This window comes from Pezoporus wallicus, unplaced genomic scaffold, assembly GCF_028554395.1.
Source record: "Pezoporus wallicus isolate ANWC-B61680 ecotype Strahan unplaced genomic scaffold, APGP_CSIRO_Pwel_v1 contig_7680, whole genome shotgun sequence".
Taxonomy (NCBI): Eukaryota; Metazoa; Chordata; class Aves; order Psittaciformes; family Psittacidae; genus Pezoporus; species Pezoporus wallicus.
Genome location: NW_026642051.1, coordinates 272,284 through 292,559, shown reverse-complemented (window position 1 = coordinate 292,559; position 20,276 = coordinate 272,284). Strand labels below are relative to the sequence as shown.

At 41.2% G+C, this 20,276-nt stretch overlaps 1 protein-coding gene across 4 annotated transcripts in view; it reads right to left on the bottom strand.

Moving 5' to 3' along the window:
* LOC130608566 (glypican-5-like) overlaps window positions 1-20,276 on the bottom strand; it is a 386,458-nt gene that overhangs the window by 211,848 nt on the left and 154,334 nt on the right. For 3 of the 4 annotated variants that reach the window (XM_057426555.1, XM_057426556.1, XM_057426553.1), the window contains exons 5-6: window positions 17,464-17,523; window positions 15,224-15,349 (exon numbers count right to left, since the gene is read on the bottom strand). In XM_057426555.1, coding sequence (XP_057282538.1) covers window positions 15,224-15,349; window positions 17,464-17,523 — 186 coding nt within the window. The remainder of the gene's footprint in view (window positions 1-15,223; window positions 15,350-17,463; window positions 17,524-20,276) is intronic. The other variant, XM_057426554.1, reaches the window with a different exon arrangement.

Here is a 20,276-nt window from a genome sequence, read left to right as displayed (position 1 = left end):
GATCAGTGTTGGGACTGGTCTTGTTCAACATCTTTGTCGCTGACATGGACAGTGGGATTGAGTGCGCCCGCAGCAAGTTTGCCGATGACACCAAGCTGTGTGATTCGGTTGATACCCTGGAGGGAAGGAATGCCATCCAGAGGGACCTCGACACGCTTGTGAGGTGGGCTGATGCCAACCTCATGAAGTTGAACCATGCCAAGTGCAAGGTCCTACACCTGGGTCGGAGCAATCCCAGGCACAGCTACAGGTTGGGCAGAGAAGAGACTCAGAGAAGCCCTGCGGAGAAGGACTTGGGGGTGTTGGTTGATGAGAAAATGAACATGGGCCGGCAGTGTGCGCTTGCAGCCCAGAAAGCCAACCGTATCCTGGGCTGCATCAAAAGGAGCGTGACCAGCAGGTCGAAGGAGGTGATCCTGCCCCTCTACTCTGCTCTTGTGAGACCTCACCTGGAGTATTGTGTGCAGTTCTGGTGTCCTCAACATAAAAAGGACATGGAACTGTTGGAACAAGTCCAGAGGAGGGCCAGGAGGATGATCAGGGGACTGGAGCACCTCCTGTATGAAGACAGGCTGAGGAATTTGGGGCTGTTCAGCCTGGAGAAGAGAAGGGTGCATGGAGACCTCATAGCAGCCTTCCAGTATCTGAAGGGGGCCTATAGGGATGCTGGGGAGGGACTCTTCATTAGGGACTGTAGTGACAGGACAAGGGGTAACGGGTTAAAACTTAAACAGGGGAAGTCTAGATTGGATATAAGGAGGAAATTGTTTCCTGTTAGGGTGGTGAGGCACTGGAATAGGCTGCCCAGGGAGGTTGTGAATGCTCCATCCTTGGCAGTGCTCAAGACCAGGTTGGACGAAGCCTTGGGTGACATGGTTTAGTGTGAGGTGTCCCTGCCCATGGCAGGGGGCTTGGAACTTGATCTTAAGGTCCTTTCCAACCCTAACTATTCTATGATTCTATGATACACAACTTTTTACAACATTACCCAGTGAATAATACACAGCTAAGCTAAGGCAAAAGACTAGGAATTGGCAGAGAGCTGTTCTGCCAGTTGTGCTGCAGATTTTCAGACTGGATGTGGTTCTGGGCAATCTGATCTAGTTGAAGGTATCCCTGCTTATTGCACGGGGGTTGGACTAGATGTGCCTTGAAAGCCCCTTCCAAACTAAACCATTCTATGTTTCAGCATGATTCTGGATGCATTGGTTAACACACTGTATCTTGGTTAGCTGTTTCTGGAAATTTGCTTTATCTTGGCTTCTCTGTGTAGAAAGTAAATATTTTAGTGGTGCAAGTGCCCCTTGTTCCATACCCATGAGAAACTAGGACAGCTGATCTTGCTTTGGCCAGTAGCAGCTCTTACCGTAGGAGCACAGTATCACAGCCAGTAAACAAGCTGGCTTTTTACAGATGCCTCCCATTGAGTTCAAACTGTATGGGAACACCTAAATCCCCTACAGCCACAGCTGGTGTTCCCAAACTTGCCAGGTCCAAAAGCAACGGTGAAAAGAGGAAAATAACACAAAACAACTCCTATTCCTTTCTGTTGATATGTGCTGTTTTGCACAACACTAATGACTCTACCCTTAATAAACCAGTATTAGAGTTCATAAAGTTTACTGTTCCTGGAGGACTTCTTTTCCCCTAAAGTTTTTGCTGTGAATTAAACCTTTAATGTAATCATGCTGGCTACCTATATCAGGAGGGTTTTGTGGGAGACATTTAATACATAGCCGTTCACCTGTCATTTTAGGGCAAGCTATTACATTTTGAAATCTAGTGGAAAGGCTTTCCACACATGATTCATTACTTATAAAGGAATAACAAAGGAACTCAAGAGAATACTTTATTAAATGGAGTTCCAAGAGCTAAAAAATAATGGATTAAACACAGCTACAGCCCAACAAATTTTGTAAGTAAACCTGAACTGCAATTGCAAAAGCCTGCTTAGTGAATGTAAAAAAATAGATAAATATCACTTTATTCCTTTATCTTCAGGAAGAAAAATGAGACAGACAAGCCCTGTAGAATCAGCTACAAAGCATTTACCCAGTGGTTTGGATCAGCAAAAGCTACATTAGTTCCACACAGTTTAAATAAGCAAGTTTTAAAACTTGACTTCCATCTGAATTCTGTATTTTAATAAACCCAGTTGCAGTGGCAGCAATGACAATGCAGCCCTGGCCGGTGGGTACCAGGCACTGATTCCTGGTACAGCACCAACACAGGTGGTGGAAAACACCAGGCATAAACATTCTTCCCATGAAGCCTTCAGCTCTTAGCTGAAGCCTCAGCTGGAAGGGGTTCAGGAGGAGCTGGGGTTGGGACCAAGAAAAACATGGCGGTTTCTCAAAGGAATGCAGAGCTTTCACTTGAAATACACCCTACCCTGTTCCTGACAAATGCCTTTGTAGCAGGATGGGAGCAGTTCTTTCCCCAAAGCAATCAGAGATTATCCGTGGTCACGCAAAACTGAAATAGAACTTACAGCTTGAAGCCTAGAAAGATGAGTCTCTGCAAAGTTTTTCATTAACTGAAGAATCCATTCCTCCAGGTGAGAGCTTTGCTGTACCTGTAGCATGGATTGTTTCAATTCAGTGGTTCAGGAGGGCTGTGCTTTTGGAATTATTGTGCTAGGAATCAAACACCCATAAAGGTAAGGGCATTCTTTTCCCTCTAAAAAGTCTGATTTGCTCCAGTTCTGACTCTGGGACACCAATGACAGCAATAACACACATCACGCCTTTGCAGAATCCTGCCAGCTCTCATATGCTTCGCAGTTGGAATGGTATTCAACTTCTTAGCCCTAAAACGTCAACGACGTGATCACTGCCATTTCACAGCAACTTCAGAGGTTACCAAAACCTCCTTTGGGTTTCCTAACACCTGCAAACTCTGAAGTTGGTCTTTAGGGAGCAAGGTGACACTTTGACACATGCCTTTTGTTTTCCACTGATGTGGGGTAAGATCCAGATCTTTGTTTCACATCTGAACTGTCTTCCCAAACATACCGTAAAGGTACTACTGTCATCTATTCTCCTTTAAGTGACCAAAGCAACATTATCATCACTACAATGAATTATTCACATTAGAGAAACTTGGCTTCAGTTCTCTGAATGGCCATTTTCTTCTCTAGCAAAAAAAACATCATCCATTCCTACCCCTTAGATGATTATGATCTAAAAAAACATGGAGACAGAGAGGTGGAAGAAGTATTAGCAGGAAGATGTAAAAACAGATTTGAAATGACTGTGTTTAGCATGATAATTGGCACTCCTGGTCACTTAATGATTTTGCCAGTTGTGTTAGTGCCTTAACAATTCCTGTATCAGCAAGACAAAAAAACCCACATGGTTTCTGAGCCATAGGAAATTCTATCTCCCTCACTACATCAAGTGTGATCCAAACCTCCAAATTTTTCAAACTCAATCCTGAGCTGCAGCTCTGAAAAGGGGAAACACCACCTGTGTTAAACCTGCCGAAAGACAAGCTTAGGACCCTTTCGTTTTTGCTGTCCACACTCTTGACATGTTGGCTGTCTGGCTTTGGTTTGGAGCAACCAGTTGGTTCCTCAGTTGGCAGAACTTGAGCACAGGGCACTACTTACTCTACAGTCTATATGAACATTCCTACCTCAGCCCCTGAGCTCTATGAACACTTGGCACACTTGGCCACAGCAGTGAGACAGGGATTTGGTCCAGCTGGCATGCCAAGGTTTTGGAGCATCCTTATGCCGAAGCAGGACCAGAGCCTGTTTGGGAGGAGGCACGCTCCAGGGTTTAGCACTGCACCATACCATGGATTTGGCTGCTGACTCCATAGTATATCACGTACAGTATATAAGGCTCAGTTAAGTCAGGAGACATTATGTTTCTAACTAAAAGCATTGCTGAGGAGATCTCTCTGTGAGGCAAGGATATCATTAACACAGTAAGGGCTTAAAATGAGAAACTTTTCAGAGTCTGCATATCATCTGCATTTCTCTGACATTTATGCCTGTCCTCTGCTAAAGGCTTAGGAAAAACCACCAGAGAAATCCTCTGCCTTCTGAGACTGAAAGCATTGCTCCAGGAACCCTTTATAATCAAGTGAAATGCATATTTTATTCATTTACTTTTAGGATACTTCCTAAAACTTCACTAACTGACCTGAGGAAAGCCTCAAAGTAGGAGTTAGTGTGACCCTGACATTAACGTGCCCATCTGAGTAAAAGCAGAAACTAGTGAAGGAAAGAATTGGTTGTACAGTCTGTAAGTGCTCCAGAGCATGACACATCCAATATTATGCAGAGAGTATTCTGAGGCAGTGGCTTAATCCTATGGAATTAAAAGTAAGAACATATTTTGGGCTTTCTTACTACCCTTCCATCAAAGCCCACACTGTCTTTATTCCCTCATAAATCCATGTTTCTTTCTGTAGCTGTATGTAAACTGACAACCCTCAACCACCTGCTTTAAAAAGCAATCACAACAAAGGTCAGTGAAAGTACACGGCAGGCAGGGGAAAGTATACAGCAGGGAAAGCTACAGCAAGATGGTTTTATATCAATAAAAGAGAGATTGTGGAATAAACAACATATAAATTAAACTGATTTTAAACAATATGTAACATTTGACAAACTGTGTCTACTCATCTGATCTGCTGCTTACAGGCAAATCTGCCTCTGACCACAAGAGTTGGCTCTGAATACTACTGTCATCAGCAAACATGCTTAGAGAACTGTGTTTTATTGGGAAGTCAGTTTCTGGGATAGAACTAGACTGCAATGTTTTGGAGTTTTGTTTGTTTGGTTTTGCTTTGTTTTTATTTAGTTTGGGTTTTGTTTGTGGTGGTTTTTGGTTGGTTGGCTTTTTATTCTGCCAAAAGTTCACCTGTTCTGTGTTATTAAAACACAAAACCTTACATACCCACTTGTGAGATTTATACCGCAGCTACTCACATTGCAACCAAGTATCTGAGCCACAGAGCTACACAACAACCTCTTCTACTTTCATAGAATCATAGAATTGTTTAGGTTGGAAAAGACCTGCAAGATCGTCAAGTCCAACCAAGCCTGTTCCAATGCCTGATTGCCCTCTCAGTGAAGAAATCGTTCCTAATATCCGGTCTAAACCTCCCGTCACAACTTGAGGCCGTTTCCTACTGTCCCATCACTTGTTCCTTGGGAGCAGAGATCAACCACCTCTTGGCTCCATCCTCCTGTCAGGCAGTTGTAGGGAGCAATAAGGTCCCCCCTGAGCCTTCTCTTCTCCAGACTAAAGCCCCCCACATCCCTCAGCCATTCCTCATGACACTTGTGCCCCAGGCCCTGCACCAGCTTCATTTTCACTGGCATGTTATGTTTTGCCACTTACACACAGAGTAGGTTCAATAGGAGAGAATGACATATCCCCCCTGCCCCAGCATAACAGGTTTCTTGGAGATTTAGGTGACTCTTCAGCATTACATGCTACAACCCAGATTCTTTTTTTTTTCTTTCATTTTGAGGAATCAACATCTTCCAATGCAAACCAATTCAACAAAAGAAAAATGCCTGTCCAGCTCTATCTTTGGATTCTACCCCACCTTACTACAGGTTATTTCTCTAAGAAGTTGCTTGCAGCTGGATATGTGAAGTCATTTGTGCGTTATCCTAGACCAAAGATATTTTGCCAGCATCTACCTCAAGCCTACACAGGGAAAGGAAACCAGCAAGAAGGAGATAATTTTATATTTGTTGACATTCAGGTTTGAAGACTTCTAACCCATCCTTTAGAAACAGAGTACCTGTAACATAAACAAAACCCACATGAAGGCCTAATTTACCTTCATGACAATTTACAGTAAGATCATTCTAGCACAGTTAACACCCAGATCAAACCACTGAGTATATTTAGTTCAACATTGAATCATGTGCCCACACACAGAACAATTCTACTGACCTCTAGGAGATCACCCAAGTTGTTACTGCTGAGCTTTTGATGAAATGGGGTGCTGATGGAGGCCATAAATGCAAGTACCACAAGCTCTGCACAGAAAGGCTTTCGGATATCAGAACAGTCGTGTGTATGTGTGTGAGAAACTATTGTCTGCTATGACTAACAGATAATTGAGTATTTGAACAAGGCACCAAGGTGAGAGGAGGGCATATAACTGATATTTTGAAGAGCAGAATTCTAGTCCACTAGCTCTAGGCTAAAATAGGATTTTCTTTTTCTTGATGATATTACTGTATTACACACCCATTGCAAATGAAAGAAAATGAATTTGACTTCTATATGGGAAGAAGCATTGGCTAAAACAAACTGAAGGATCAGGTAAGAGTTTCACTTTCTACCTTTTCAATGGGACTTTGTGACCTTTCCTAATAGGAATGAGTAGAGCGTCACTACGTTGGACTTTGCACGAGAAAATAAGCTTTATCTTGGATGTTTTCCATAGACTTCAACCATGGCTGGGTTGTTTTTTTTAGAACAGTTTCAATGACTGGAGCACTACCACATTATTACTTTACTATTTCAATTGGAAAGTTTCAGTTTTCTGACTAAATAAGGGCTGTTCTTTACTTCTTCTGAAGAAAAGAAATAGAAAAAAGAACATACAAAAGAAAGAGCACCTGATCAGCATTCTTTCTTACTACCCTTCAATAAAGAACAGCCCAAAGATGCCAAAATGAGAGATACTGTGAAAGTATCAAATGAGTCCCTGCCAGACATTGCATGTGCAAAATACTGCCCCACTGAAGTGAGCTAGATGACTGCATGACAAGATTTATTCTTCCATATATTCTGCTCAAAGCCCTGCCCCACAGAACATTTAAATCAAAAGGATAAAGTAGTTGAGTAGACACCAAATACACAAGTGTCCTCTATGAAAATTTGAAACATTGCAGGGGGCTGGATTAGATGACCTTTGAAGGTCCCTTCCAACACAAACTATTCTACTTTTCTAAAATTAATTATTTGTATTCAATTCCCTGAACCTAAGAGAAAATGCTTAAAGCTAAAGTGTGAAAAAAAAGAAATCCTGAGAAGTTAAATCTCTATTTGTATTCACACACATATTCTTCAAATACTGACTTGAGCCATCAGCATAAAGTACCTAGACATATGGCAGTATTAGGTAAGAATGAGAAAGCCTGCTATTAACACTCCAAGGTGAGAGTGTGATTATACGAAAGGACTGTTTCCAACGAGCAGGTCGTACTTAATTAGCAATGGGCATGGAATGACCATGAAATCAATCCAGAAAACCACATTCTCCACATCAGCATGATTTGTTATGAACAGTATCCGTGCACAGAAACACAGCTAACACACCATTTTAAGACAAAAAGCAGAAAACTAGAGCTTTAAAAACAAGCCTGCTGCCTACCAGGAGACCAGGCACAGCATGCACTAAGTTAAGTAACAACATTGCAGTCATCCACAGCCAAATCTGAGGGAACTGAGGACCACAAATCATTCTATCAGACTTCATAAACAGACCTTGGGTGAGCAGTTACTTAAGTGTTGAATCAAGCTTCTTCTGCTCTTTTTGTGAAAACCCTACATGCTTGCTTCTGCCTTTCTCTGTCTCTCTTATTTCTGTACCTTAGCACAAAACTACTGACTCACATTAGCTTCTCATCTGTAGTTAGTGCTGGATAATTCAACATGTTGCTCCTTTTTGGTGTCAAATTTTCTCCCAAAAGCTGGAACAGACTTACGTGTAATGAAATGTCTAAACTGAGATCAACCTATTAATAGTTTCCAGGACAGAAATCCTTAAAATTGTCTTTCCTTGATCACTGCATAAAAACACGCGCAAAGCAGACAGATAACAACAACAACAACAAAAAAAATCAAGTCTTTAAGCATACAGATTTATCAGTTTAAATTACAAAGATCAGCAGAGATGACAAAAGGTCTGTCACAGGTATTCAGGAGTTAGCTATTGCGTATAAACATCACTGACTTTGTCACTTGTCTTCACCCAATTTCAGTGTGGGTTATAGTAAAGACATGTTTTGACCTTTTTTAGATTTATGGTGAAGGAGGGAAGGGACTTAAAGAGTCTATATTCCTACTAGAAAGCCTCACCAGAAGACATGATTTCTGGTTAACACCATTAGCCATTTCTTACATTTCTGACCACACTAATAAATCTTTCCTTAAAAATGGAAACTAGATTCAATATTTGCAACTCCAAACATTAATTTTCAGAAGTCATACAATCCAGAAGCAAATAATACTTTCCTCATTTAGTCAGGATTCTATTACTTAAGAGAAAATCCTTAAGTAAATGAACTCCACAAGAAGCAGTTTTAATACAATGCTGCAGACGTGTATTGGCACACATGCAATCATTTCTTCCCTCCAGTGGCTGTTTTGCACAATGGAGGGGAAGAGAAGGGAGGGCTTGCTACTAAAAGTAATTATGTTCTCTTGTAAAGTTTCTTTTATAGTGTAAGAGAAAAGTTATGTATAAATGTAGTGTGTAAAACAATACCTGTTTTCAGCATATGGCTTTGATCCAGCTTGTGTTGTTGCTCATATCCAAACTGCCTAGAATCCCAGACCGGTTTGGGTTGGAAGGGACCTTAAAGCTCATCCAGTTCCAACCCCCCTGCCACAGGCAGGGACACCTTCCACTAGAGCAGGTTACTCCAAGCCCCATCCAACCTGGCCTTGAGCACAGCCAGGGACGGGGCAGCCACAGCTTCTCTGGGCAGCCTGTGCTAACACCTCAGCACCCTCACAGGGAAGAATGTCTTTCCTAATGTCTAATCTAAAACTGCATGCATACTCCACAGCAAAAACTGAACTCACAAAATTACACCAACTCATTGCAGCATCAGAATTGCCAATGGTGCTTTAGGACAATCTTTCATTTTTAGAAAGTCCCGTCTCGAATTCAGAAGATCTCAGGATTCACAATACACAGTACAGGGACTGTGGAACATGTTCTTTCTGATCTTGATAGCCCTTCTTGAGCAGAAAAGGTACCTTACTCACAAGTAGGAGGGGACACATTTGGGTATTTCCTGACCATTTACTTTCAGGTATGTATTCTGGTTCTATTATCACAGCACTGCAGAAGGTCCCAAGAGGATAATGGAGGTCCTTTTGACTGAACAGAAAGCTGGGGCTGAAAGCTTGGACCTGACAGCTTAGTCTTGTGAAATATTAGAAAGGGTCCTTGACTGAAAGCATAAATATATCTTCCCAGTTTGTGGAGAAAATAACTACTGTGTTAATCAATGATAACCTATAACGTAATGTCAACAGCTGGAGAAGTCTAGTGACAGGTAACAGAAGACATTCATCCCTTCCTGTTGTCCCTGTGGTCAAAAAGCATTTACACCACTGAAATTCGTTAGGTGCATTTTCACAAGTAGGAAGCAGTTCTCCTGATTCCATTTTCCCCTACTAAGTGTTTTAGTTAAGAGTAAAACTGTCATCAAATAAACACAGCTAGCGAGTTCTCTGCTAGCTGTATACTGACACTGTTACATGTCTGTTCATTGTTAGAAAGATAGTCCACTCCCCTCTCTCACGTGATTAAAGATGTAACAGCTCATCATTTTTATAGAGCTAGAACTAGCTGCAGAAGAGTAATCTAACCACAGGATCCTATGCAGGGGTAATCTCAGATCACCACAGAAGACATTCTTTTCTACATACGTATATTCTCATAACCCCCAGGAGATGCTTTAGTGATGCCTTTCTGGCAGTAAATACATAATTCCTTCAAATTAGTATCAGTTTACTGTGTTGGCCCCTGTGATCTTGCAGGCAAAAAAAATTCTAGGCATTATACGGCATTTTAATAACTCCTGCAGATTGAACACAGCTTGTTGTTTGAATGTGTGCTTCAATTTCATGAGAAATCACGTGATACAGGTTATATACATACAAAACACCCACTGCTAACCAATTACTGTGCTATTTGCTAGTACTAGTGAATTGCAATGGAACAGCTTCACTTTCACAGTCATTTGGACCATATTTTCTGTTCATCGCTGAAACCCACCTAACATCTTTTCAAGAAATCCTCTCTAAAACTAAACTGAAATGGAATTTATTCCTATTAGAAACAAGAAGTATTCTACCCTTATTGAGGCATTTATTTCTTATATTCCTATGTTTTCTTAGTTTAATATATTTTGCTTGTAAGCATTTTTTTAAAACTGGTGCAGTCCTCTGTGGTGGCACTATTCATACTGCAAGTATTTTATCTAAGTATTACAGGTTAGTGATGGGGTGTAAGAACATTCTTATCTCATCCTGCGCATGGTGCTTTGCATTTATAATATAATTGCTTCTTTCCATCATCAGTGAAGTCTCTCACCTTGTAAAAACAGAAAATAATGCAGGTTGCTGTCTCTCTAAATGCATCTGACAGCCATTAAGAGTCTGCTAAGCACTGCCACTTCTTAGTTTGCAGTCAGCGTGGCCTTCAAGAGCTTCAGGCTTGCAAATGGTGAGAGGACAAGAAACAACAGATAAAATTTGAAATTAGAGAGGTTCTAACTGGATATAAGGGAAAACTTCTGCACCATGAGGGCAATCCAGAAGCGGAACAAGTAGCAGCTCATGCTGTCCCCATCACTGGAGGTTTTTCAAGATCATACTGGCTGGATAAAGCAGTCAGGAACCTGATACGATCTCATCGCAGCTCCAGCTTTGAGCAGGAAGTTGCACCAGAGACCTCCTGAGCTCCCTTCCAAGCTAAAGGCAGCTATGGATCTCAGAATATATATATTTTAATTCATGGGACTGCACCATTGTAAATTTACAAAATGCCCCCAAATAAAGCAGGAGAGTAGAATCAGTGCTTACTGGCTTTTCCATCTTCTTCCTGATTATTCCCAAAGCTCTAATTCTAGAAACTTCCTTCTTGGCAACTAAGCATAAATCCCGAGTATTCTACAGAAATGAATAAAGTCTCCATGCCTTTCCTGCAGTGCTACTGCTGGTAGAGATCATAGAATCATAGAATAGTTTGGGTTGGAAGGAAACTTCAAAGGTCATCTAGTCCAACCCCCCTGCAATGAGCAGGGACACCTTCAACTAGATCAGGGTGAACAGAACCACATCCAGACTGGCCTGACTGGTCTTTGCTGCTTGATGGTGGGAGCTCTAGAATGGGATATCTCAGTAAAGATTACTCCAATCAACTCAGCACCTCCTTAGTCCAGAGATGCTGGAAGGACAGTTAAGACTACTCCCACTACCTCATGTTTACACAGCTGACCTCCACATACCTCCTGCCTACACTACTTAATTGATCTCCCTACAACTCTTCCCCTTTCCTTCATATTTTTTGGCCTGGCATTGGCCCTGCATTACTTACAAAGCCAGTTTTGATCCATCCATCTCAATCTGACCAAACTCATAGGGATGCATTTTGTAGAGCAGATAAAGTGTGTCTGTTTATAACAGAAAGGTAAACAGTTTTGAGATTAAATTCTTCTGTCTTCACTTCCACAAAACGTCTGATTTTCAGTGACCAAAAATGCAGGATTTATTTTCCCATTTGACAAAAGTGACCTGGGAGAACAGGGCTCAGTACTGTCCTTTGCTGCTGTTTAAATGATTTTCCTTCATGAGCATGGAAGAGACCAGTTCAGACAGCAGAACACAAAATCCCCCAACACCTGAAGTAGCCCAGACAAAGTGAATATTCTTCTCTTGGTCAGCCTAAGCCCAGGTTTTTGCTCCTTTATGTGAAAGTGCAAGATTTACCTACTGCAAATTATCACATTCAATCTTTAATACATCAGACCTGCATGTACAAATAACAAATATTCTCAGAGCAGCCATTGTTCATTTTACAAGACAGACATTAGAAGAACATGGGGCAAATTCAGACCTGTGTCATCAAGTTTGAGTCCATCAGGAGGCTTTATTCACAAACAGTTGCCTAGCAGCAGACCTAAATAAGAAAAATACTGAGCTATCTTCATCTTTGGTTCAGTTTCTGTGGTCAGTTCTACTGCTCCAAGTATTCACCATAAGCTAGGCCAGCAGCCTATATTTCAGACAGCATCAATGTGGAAGTAAATGGTTTCAACTCTGTTTTCTTTAATATTGCCTACTTTTTGCTCTTGTCCTAGTACAACTTGCTTGTTACTGCAAGAAGTAAATCCCCAAACTGGGGTGCTCTGGCCACATGATAAATTTACATGTAGTGAGGGGTAGCTATTAACCATTGTCACCTCTCCTTCCTATGGCCAACTGGGGCTGTACAGGAGGTCATTAGCAGCCTTACTAACATTTAGCTGGTTGCATGACAATGAGCTTTAACACTTACTCCTCAAGCATCCTGACAGAAGGATACAGAGGATTCCATTCAAAGCCACGCAGGGTTCTGCATCATTCTAAAGGGTAAGCTTGGGCAAATTTGTATCTGAAACAGTCACTTCCAACCTAGAGTATTTAGTTTATTCTACAGGATTTAAAACAAACAAGAAAAACTCCACCAAAACCTCCCTACACCAACAAAAACATTGCAAGCCCTGGAAAATACCCTAAAACCCCAAAAACATTGCAAAAAAATATAGTATTTTACAACATACAGTATCTCCAGAAACTGTTTACACTGATGGCACAAGTGTAATAGAAGCTAAATGCTTTTTAAGTATGCTAAGGCTAAATAATTATCTCTGTCTTCCATATCCAGATGGCTGCTTGCTGGAGCCTAAGGAAAGGGACAATAAAAGTGCTAAACTCATAAAAATTGGAAGTCTCTAAAGGAAAACATTTTGAGAACAAGAATTCACTGTGATTTGCCACTTCCTTTCTCAGCCAGCTTGCACAGGCCCTGGGAGCCTAACAACCCACGACATGATTGTGCTCAAGCCTGTGGACAGGTGTCACCTAATACCTCCACTTCACACAAAATCCCAAGAAAAACAAGTGAAGTACAAAAGGAGAGAAGGAAGGACAAGAAGTGTGAGATCTTACTGGGCTTTACAAAACCTCTTTCTCTTATATTCCCAGTCATCTGGTTTAAAAGCCTTTCTTACACGCAATTTTTTTGACCCCAAAATATTACCTCTGAAATTTCCTGAGAAAGTGATTCCGATCTAAAAACCAGCTGCTGTAAACAAATTTCCTTCCCCATCAAGTCAGGGTCAAACCTGTAGACTTCAGTGATATGAACATAGGTTTACTACCTTTTAACCCCTCATAGCAGTATGAAACCAAGGCAGATTTGGAGAAATAAGAAGGAAGACTTTAGCCTGTGTTAAGTGCTTTAATGCAATACCAGTCCCAGAGTCTGCCACACTCACAGAAACCCATTCCAGGTAAAATCTACCCATACACACTCCTAAAGAGACACACTGGAAATAATGGTGGAATCTCTACCTGTACAATAGAAAGCTATGCTATGTCTGAGCAGCAGATTCTTTCTACTTCTTCTGCCATCATGAATACTATTTCAGATCAAGCTAACTGGCAATAAGTAAAAGACCATTTCATTTGGAAATTCAGGGAATTTCCTCTTGAAACTGAGAGGCAACACACAGGGAATTCCCTAGATTCACTTTTGCAAAGGCTTTTCTTTCCCTGCTCCAAATAAAGGTAAGTTTGATCTTCTGATCCAACTTTTATATATGGGTTCCAACTTAGAAATGGCTATAGCTCAAGGACAGATGAGAAAAAGGGTAGACAGAAGAAGCATAAATATTACATTGGCTTAAGCCATGCTTACGGATGGTCTTTGTAGTTCTAATTCCCGCAAAATAGCATAAAAAAATAAACCAATTTTGTTGGTGGTGTTGTTCAGAGAATTGATATATAAAATACATTTCTTGTTTTATTTTTGGCCAGAAAACAGCTGCCAAGCTTAACTGTGCATCCAACAATATGTTACCAGCAAAAGGGACTCTGAAATAGAAATACTGATTAGAAGTACTGATATTCTCCCCACTTCCTCTCCATTATTTTTACACTAAAAACTAATAAATGTAGTCACTGTACAGTAATATTTAGAGTACTGCTTTTTTGCCAAAATCGTCAAATATACAATTCTACAATTAATTTTAATGCCAATATATGCTGAAATATTAAATTTTATAGTCCTCTTTGAATGTGTTAAACACGTTTATATCTGAACATCTCAGATGGAATTAAGTGAAGTTATTTACACGTGACATATCTAAGCAGAGCTGTGTGGGAGTCAAAACTCCCTTTAATGGGACAGCCTATAATTGTAACATCTCTCTGCTCCACATTGGAATGATTCCCTAAGATTCAATCATGAGAATTGTTTTAAAGCAAGAAAACAGAATGACGGAACTTTATCTTTTACAACTGCTACAGACCACAAAATACACCTCAGAAAGAAACATCATGAAAGCCAACATAATCCCATGGAATATCTATGTTTAGACAAAAAGTCATTTGTGGAAACCACTCACTGGCATACTTCCAAACAGCTCTCACTGCAAAAACTGATGTCTACTTTGACAGTGATTGTAACAGATACAGTTGTATTCTGAACACCTTTATTTCTCTTCAGGGAAACATAGCCTCAAGTTATACAAGAGCAAGAGAAATGGCAGGGAGAAGTTTAGCTCATGGAGGATGCAAGTGTATTTTCAGTTTAGATTCTAAACGGTAATGGGAAAGACTGTGATAAAATACAGAAGGGGAAAAAAGTAGCTGACAAACTAGAAAGATCTTTTCACCCTACAGATCTTGCAGCTGCTCTGCCAACACGAAACAGTGCATTTCTTAATGGTTACTATGTAAGAATTCCTGCAGAACAGGCTGTGGTAAGGATGCTGCTCAATTCCTACATCAGTTGTTAATCAAAGTCTGTCAAAAAATCTGAAAAGAAATGTCAGGTCTTGTCACTGTGTTTTTCAAACGCCTTTACAGGAAGAGCTGCATATTTCATAATTATGGCCAAACACGATGTTCAGCTCTGCACTAATAAGCCCATAAAAAGCAGACTGGAAGGGACCTCCCATCAGTCACTGGGGTACTGCTTGTTAACTGAGCTTTAGAGGGCAAGATCTCTCTATAACAAAAAGAAGAGGCTCTACAAAGGCAAGAAGTGGTCCACTGTATTTAATATGGATACATAAACCTCAGCATTAACAACCTTTTATTTTAGCAAAACCCTTGCTCACTTAAGCAAAGCTTCACTGTGAAGGAGAAACTTGGCAACAGTGCCTCAGAATGCTTCTAAACCATCTGAAGGATACGAAGTCACCATTAGAGCAAACTTTTACTCGTAACTTTACCTTTCTACAACATCCTCTCCGTTCCAGCAGGTTGAGCTGTCTCTCATCACCAGGTCTCCATCACAGAGCCGTTCTGCTATAGAGGCATAAAAGGTTCGGGATCGCTTCATGTAATTGATGAACTCTCTGTAACATAGGAAGAACACATTTAACAACAGAACAGTAAACTTACAGTTTAAGCCCTCTGACAACTTAATCCTCCACAAGATTTAGAGTATAGAAGACTTATAGAATTAAGTCACCAAAGTTGATTCATTTCTATTCCTAATGTATTTCTGCTCCTACATCTCACCCAGTCTTACTTGTCCAGTCTTAATACAAATAATTACACACAAAGGGTGGCTTTAACAAATTACATTAACGCATCTCACACAAAACCTGAAAAAAAGTCTACACCTACTGCTTCTCTATAAACAGATTTAAAAAATGATGAGCAAGCATCATCCTTAAAGGAATAGGCTTTTCTCTCTTACTAGAAGTGAGTATTTCTCTATTTCTTGCAAACGCGGGAGATGAATGAAGAACGTTCTCAGCAACCTCCTGGGTGGAAAAGGCTTCCAAAAGCTAACGCCCCATCACAGAACCTGCAACATGCTAGAAGCACCCCACACATGCAGCAACAATACAGGAAGTCATCTTCTTGAGAGGCAGTGGGGCTGATTCCTCTCCATCGGCACTGTCCATGTCACATTCTCATTGGAAAGAAATTTCTCTCTCATCATATCTGGTCTCTCACGTGTGAAGAGGAGGCTGTGTCTGCTGCACTGCAACCAAAAGTTGTGGCCAGTATAAACACCCCATTTCTGATCATATATGTATAGAAAAATGCCTTGTGGGCAAACTGCTGCCTCTTGTATGGGCTGATTATACCTATATTATATATGTGGCTGAGGTAGCCATAAAAATAAACTCTAACAAACCAAGTTTTAATTCAGCACACAGTCGAGAGCATCTAAGAACAAGAAATTACCCTGTCTCCACAGCTTTAAAAACTCCTGTTTGGTATAAGATGTTTAAGATCCTGAGAACAAGATGCAGACAAACTGAACTAGAGCTATCATGGAGCTACCTGCTTGTCTCAGAAGTCCCTCAAGAGCCCCACTGGGAAGGCCAAAGGACTCATCCTGGTTTATCATAGAAGGAACTAGGTTGGACAAGACCTTTAAGACCATCGAGTCCAAGCATTACCCCAGGACTGCCAAGCCCATCACTAACCCATGGAACTGTGGGCAAACTGATCTTCCCTCATGGCTGCACCTTATGATCTCCAGTCACAGCCACCCCTCATCTGCCCCCCATAGTGACCCACACTGTATAGCAGCCTCCTCTACCTCTCATGGTCACTCCTCATCTCCCCTCAAGATCTACCTTCAAGGCCATCCCACATACCCCATGGCGGCCCTTGCTCTCCCCTCATGGCCGCCCCCGCTCTCCCCTCATGGCCGCCCCCGCTCTCCCCTCATGGCTGCTCCCACTCTCCCCTCATGGTTGCCCCTGCTCTTCTCTCATGGCAGCTTCTTCTCTCCACTCATGGCTGCCATTGTTCTCCCCTCATGGCCGCCTCTGCTCTCCCCTCATGGCAGCTTCTGCTCTTCTCTCATGGCTGCCACTGTTGTCCCCTCATGGCCGCTCCTGCTCTCTCCTCATGCTAAATTAATTACGTGGTCTTAAGGAACTAATGCAGGAAAGCTGTTATTTTAGGAAAGAAAAAAGTAGGAATTTAGGGCTTACAACCAGGGAATCACCATTTCCACCTCTTGGCCACTAACTTACAAATAGGAGCTCTAAGTCTTCCTAGAATAAAGCTAGACCCAGAAAAGCCACTTACCTGATAGAACAGCTTGGGAGCATCAGCTATGAGAGGCTTGACACCAGTGTTAAAGAGTTTAAAGGTTCTAAAATGGAGCTTTCATTGAAGGAGAAAAAGGGCACCCTTTTAACAGTCTAAACCTTGTCTTCCTCAGCTCACCCCAAGAGGCTGAAGTCCTTATTACTTTCAGCGGAGTGGGACTCTGACAGTTCAAAGCAGCATTTAGGAAACACAGGATTCTACTCTTAAAGAGTGGAAATACTTACTTTGAATCAGGATAAAACTAAGGGTAGAAAACACACAGTTTCCCAGCGTCCAGCAGTATAAAAGAAGTCTGCCAAGTTCTATACTACAGCTGAAGCAGCAGCTTACAATGGAGAGGAGCCCAGTGTAGAGACAACAAAGTGTGTCACCTTGGTTCCGTTCTTACCGAGAGACTTTTTTCAGACTTCTTGATTTGTCATTCTTTGAAGCTTTCAGAGGCAGAGAACTGGAATAGGCCGGGGAGAATAAGCATCAACCGGGAGAGGTTGGGGAGTAGGGGAGAAGCAGGAATTCAGGCAAATGAGGGCAAGAGAATGAGAAACAAAAGAGAAAAGTAAAAATTATTTGGAAGAAAGGTCAACAAGCACATGCATAGGATAACATAAGAAAACAAATGGGGAGGAAAATTGTCATGAGATTTTTCCAAAGTATAGATGCAATTAAAAATGACAATACAATACTGGGGAAAAGAAATTAAAAAACAATTGGGGTTGTTTCTTCCAATCCTTTTCAAATCGCAGCACAATTACAGATACAGCTCACAGGGCAAAAATCTGAACCATTCAGTGGTACTTAAATTATCTACAACTGATACCAAATGGAAGAACTGTAAATATATGAAGCTATGCAAGAAAACAATGGCAAACAGGTTAGATTGGAAACTGTGGGAAGGGCATTCATTTTCTGGTACAATGAGCAATTTCCTGCCTGTTAATGAATAATGTAAATACAGGTATTTTTTGCTATTCAGTTCTGGTCAGATTGTATCACTGAGAAAAACTAAACCAACTTCACAAAACAGGGAGACTGGCTCTAACCTTAGATTGAGTAAAGAACTGTGGAAATAACGTTGGTAGTTATTTACTGCAAATACTTTTTCTGGCACTGATATCCTGAGGCCCCTTCATTAACATTCAAAATTACCTTTAACGTTAGCATCATGATGTAGTTTTATCATAGAATCACAGAATGGTTTGGGTTTGAAAGGACCTCAAGATCATCTCATTCCAACCCCCTGCCACAGACTAGTTTGCTCCACTAGCTCCATCCAGCATGGGCTTGAACACTGCCAGGGATGAGGCAGCCACAGCTTCTCTGGGCAACCTGGGCAGTCCAAGCCAGGATTTTACCACCCTCATTGTAAAGAGGTTTTTCCTCGCATCCTTACTCTCCCCTCTTTTAGTTTAATGCCAACACTCCTCATCCTATCATAACACGCCCAGCTAAAAAATCTCTCCCCCTTCCTGTGGCCACCCCTACTACTACCCTCAGAAAGGGTGATGCCAAAGCTGCCAACTTGTGGGTGTCCTCAGAGCTGCTGAGGGTGGTCCTTACTCTCTTCAGTAAGAGTTAACTGCATGAGCAAGTATTGTTGAACCTGTTTGAAGGCACACATTGCGCTAGCTGTTGCCATTTCTTTATACATGAGAGTAGAGGTGTAAGTAGAGCAGGATGTGCTATCAAATCATGTCAGTGGAAACTGCATATAGTTCTGGTGTCCCCAATGTAAGAAAGACATGGAACTGTTGGAGCAAGTCCAGAGGAAGGCCACAAGGATGATCAGGGGCTGAAGCACCTCCCACATGAAAACAGGCCGAGAAAGTTGGGTCTGTTCAGCCTGGAGAAGGCTGCTATGAGGTCTCTTCCAACCCAAACTATTCTATAACTCCATGATTCTATGACCTGCACCAAGCAACAGGTGAGTGTTACCTGCCACCACTGGAGCAGTGATTGCAACACAGCCAGTCAAAAAAGGAAATGAGCATTTTTAACAAAGGAAATACAGAGCTGAGGAAATTTCTGCTTTGGCCGTTCAGTCAGAAATGTCCGATTCAATTCCATAGTAAGTTACTTTATATCTGGCATTAATAATCTGTTTTGTACTACCACATTAATATGCAAATGTTAACAAAATAACATGATGCTTGACTCAACAGATAATCTAAAATAAATAGATGCTATTTACTTCAAACATTCTCAAAGCAACTAAAAATGTTTGTGTAAAAGATCTGTAAGTTCGCTCTATATCAAATAAATCCCAATGAAATATCATTTCAAAGCCTTTCTCCTCCAATGAGCCACCGAATATCAGTCCTGGGGTAAAGGTTGGACTTGATAATCTTATTTTCCAACCTAGTTAATTCTATGTTACAGTTCTTTGTTAAACGTCATGTGTTTTTATGTACAGATGTGTAACCAGTCTATATTCAGTGGTTTGAAATATTACATGCAGCAGATATGTTTAAAGACAGGTATTCAGGTTTGGTAGGAGACCAGACCCTGATCAGAATAGTACTTTGTGCTGAACTCAGCAGTAACATTCCACTGATCGAAATTCTGTACATGCCATGGACATTCCCTGTACCATCATACAGTTTCAATTTTCTTTTCATCTCTACTACATGTTATAGGAACCTCCATATTAAACAAAATTACTGCAGCAACAATGCTGCCAGTTTTAGTTAATCCCTGAATACAATTGTGTAATGGAAAATAAAACAATAATCAAATCTATGCTTTTCAGCTTAACCATCAGGAAAGGTTTAATACAAGATCATTTATTCCAGTTTCAGCTTCTTACACTATTGTCCCTCACAGTGTTGTGTAACAAAAAACATACAGGAATAGAATACAGTGGAAAATAAAGATGAGAAATATTCCAGGAACCTGAGAGTAAGAAGAGAAGAAAAAGGTTCAACTTCCACAAAAGAGGATTCAGTTGCTCTGTGAATTGAGGAACCATGCAGGACCATGCTGTGCAGAGCAGGGGAGGGCAAGGACAGCCTCCAGCCAGACTTAGAAACACACAGCCAGAAGACAGATGTCAGGCAAAGAGACACCATCTTCACCATCCCACTTTTCAACTGCACTAGCAGCCTTGGCTCTACTGAACAGCTGAAAACAGAGGTTCTGGGACCCTTTGGAAACAGAGCTTGATTTTGTAACCAACCTTGCAAAGAAGCACACATACATATGTAG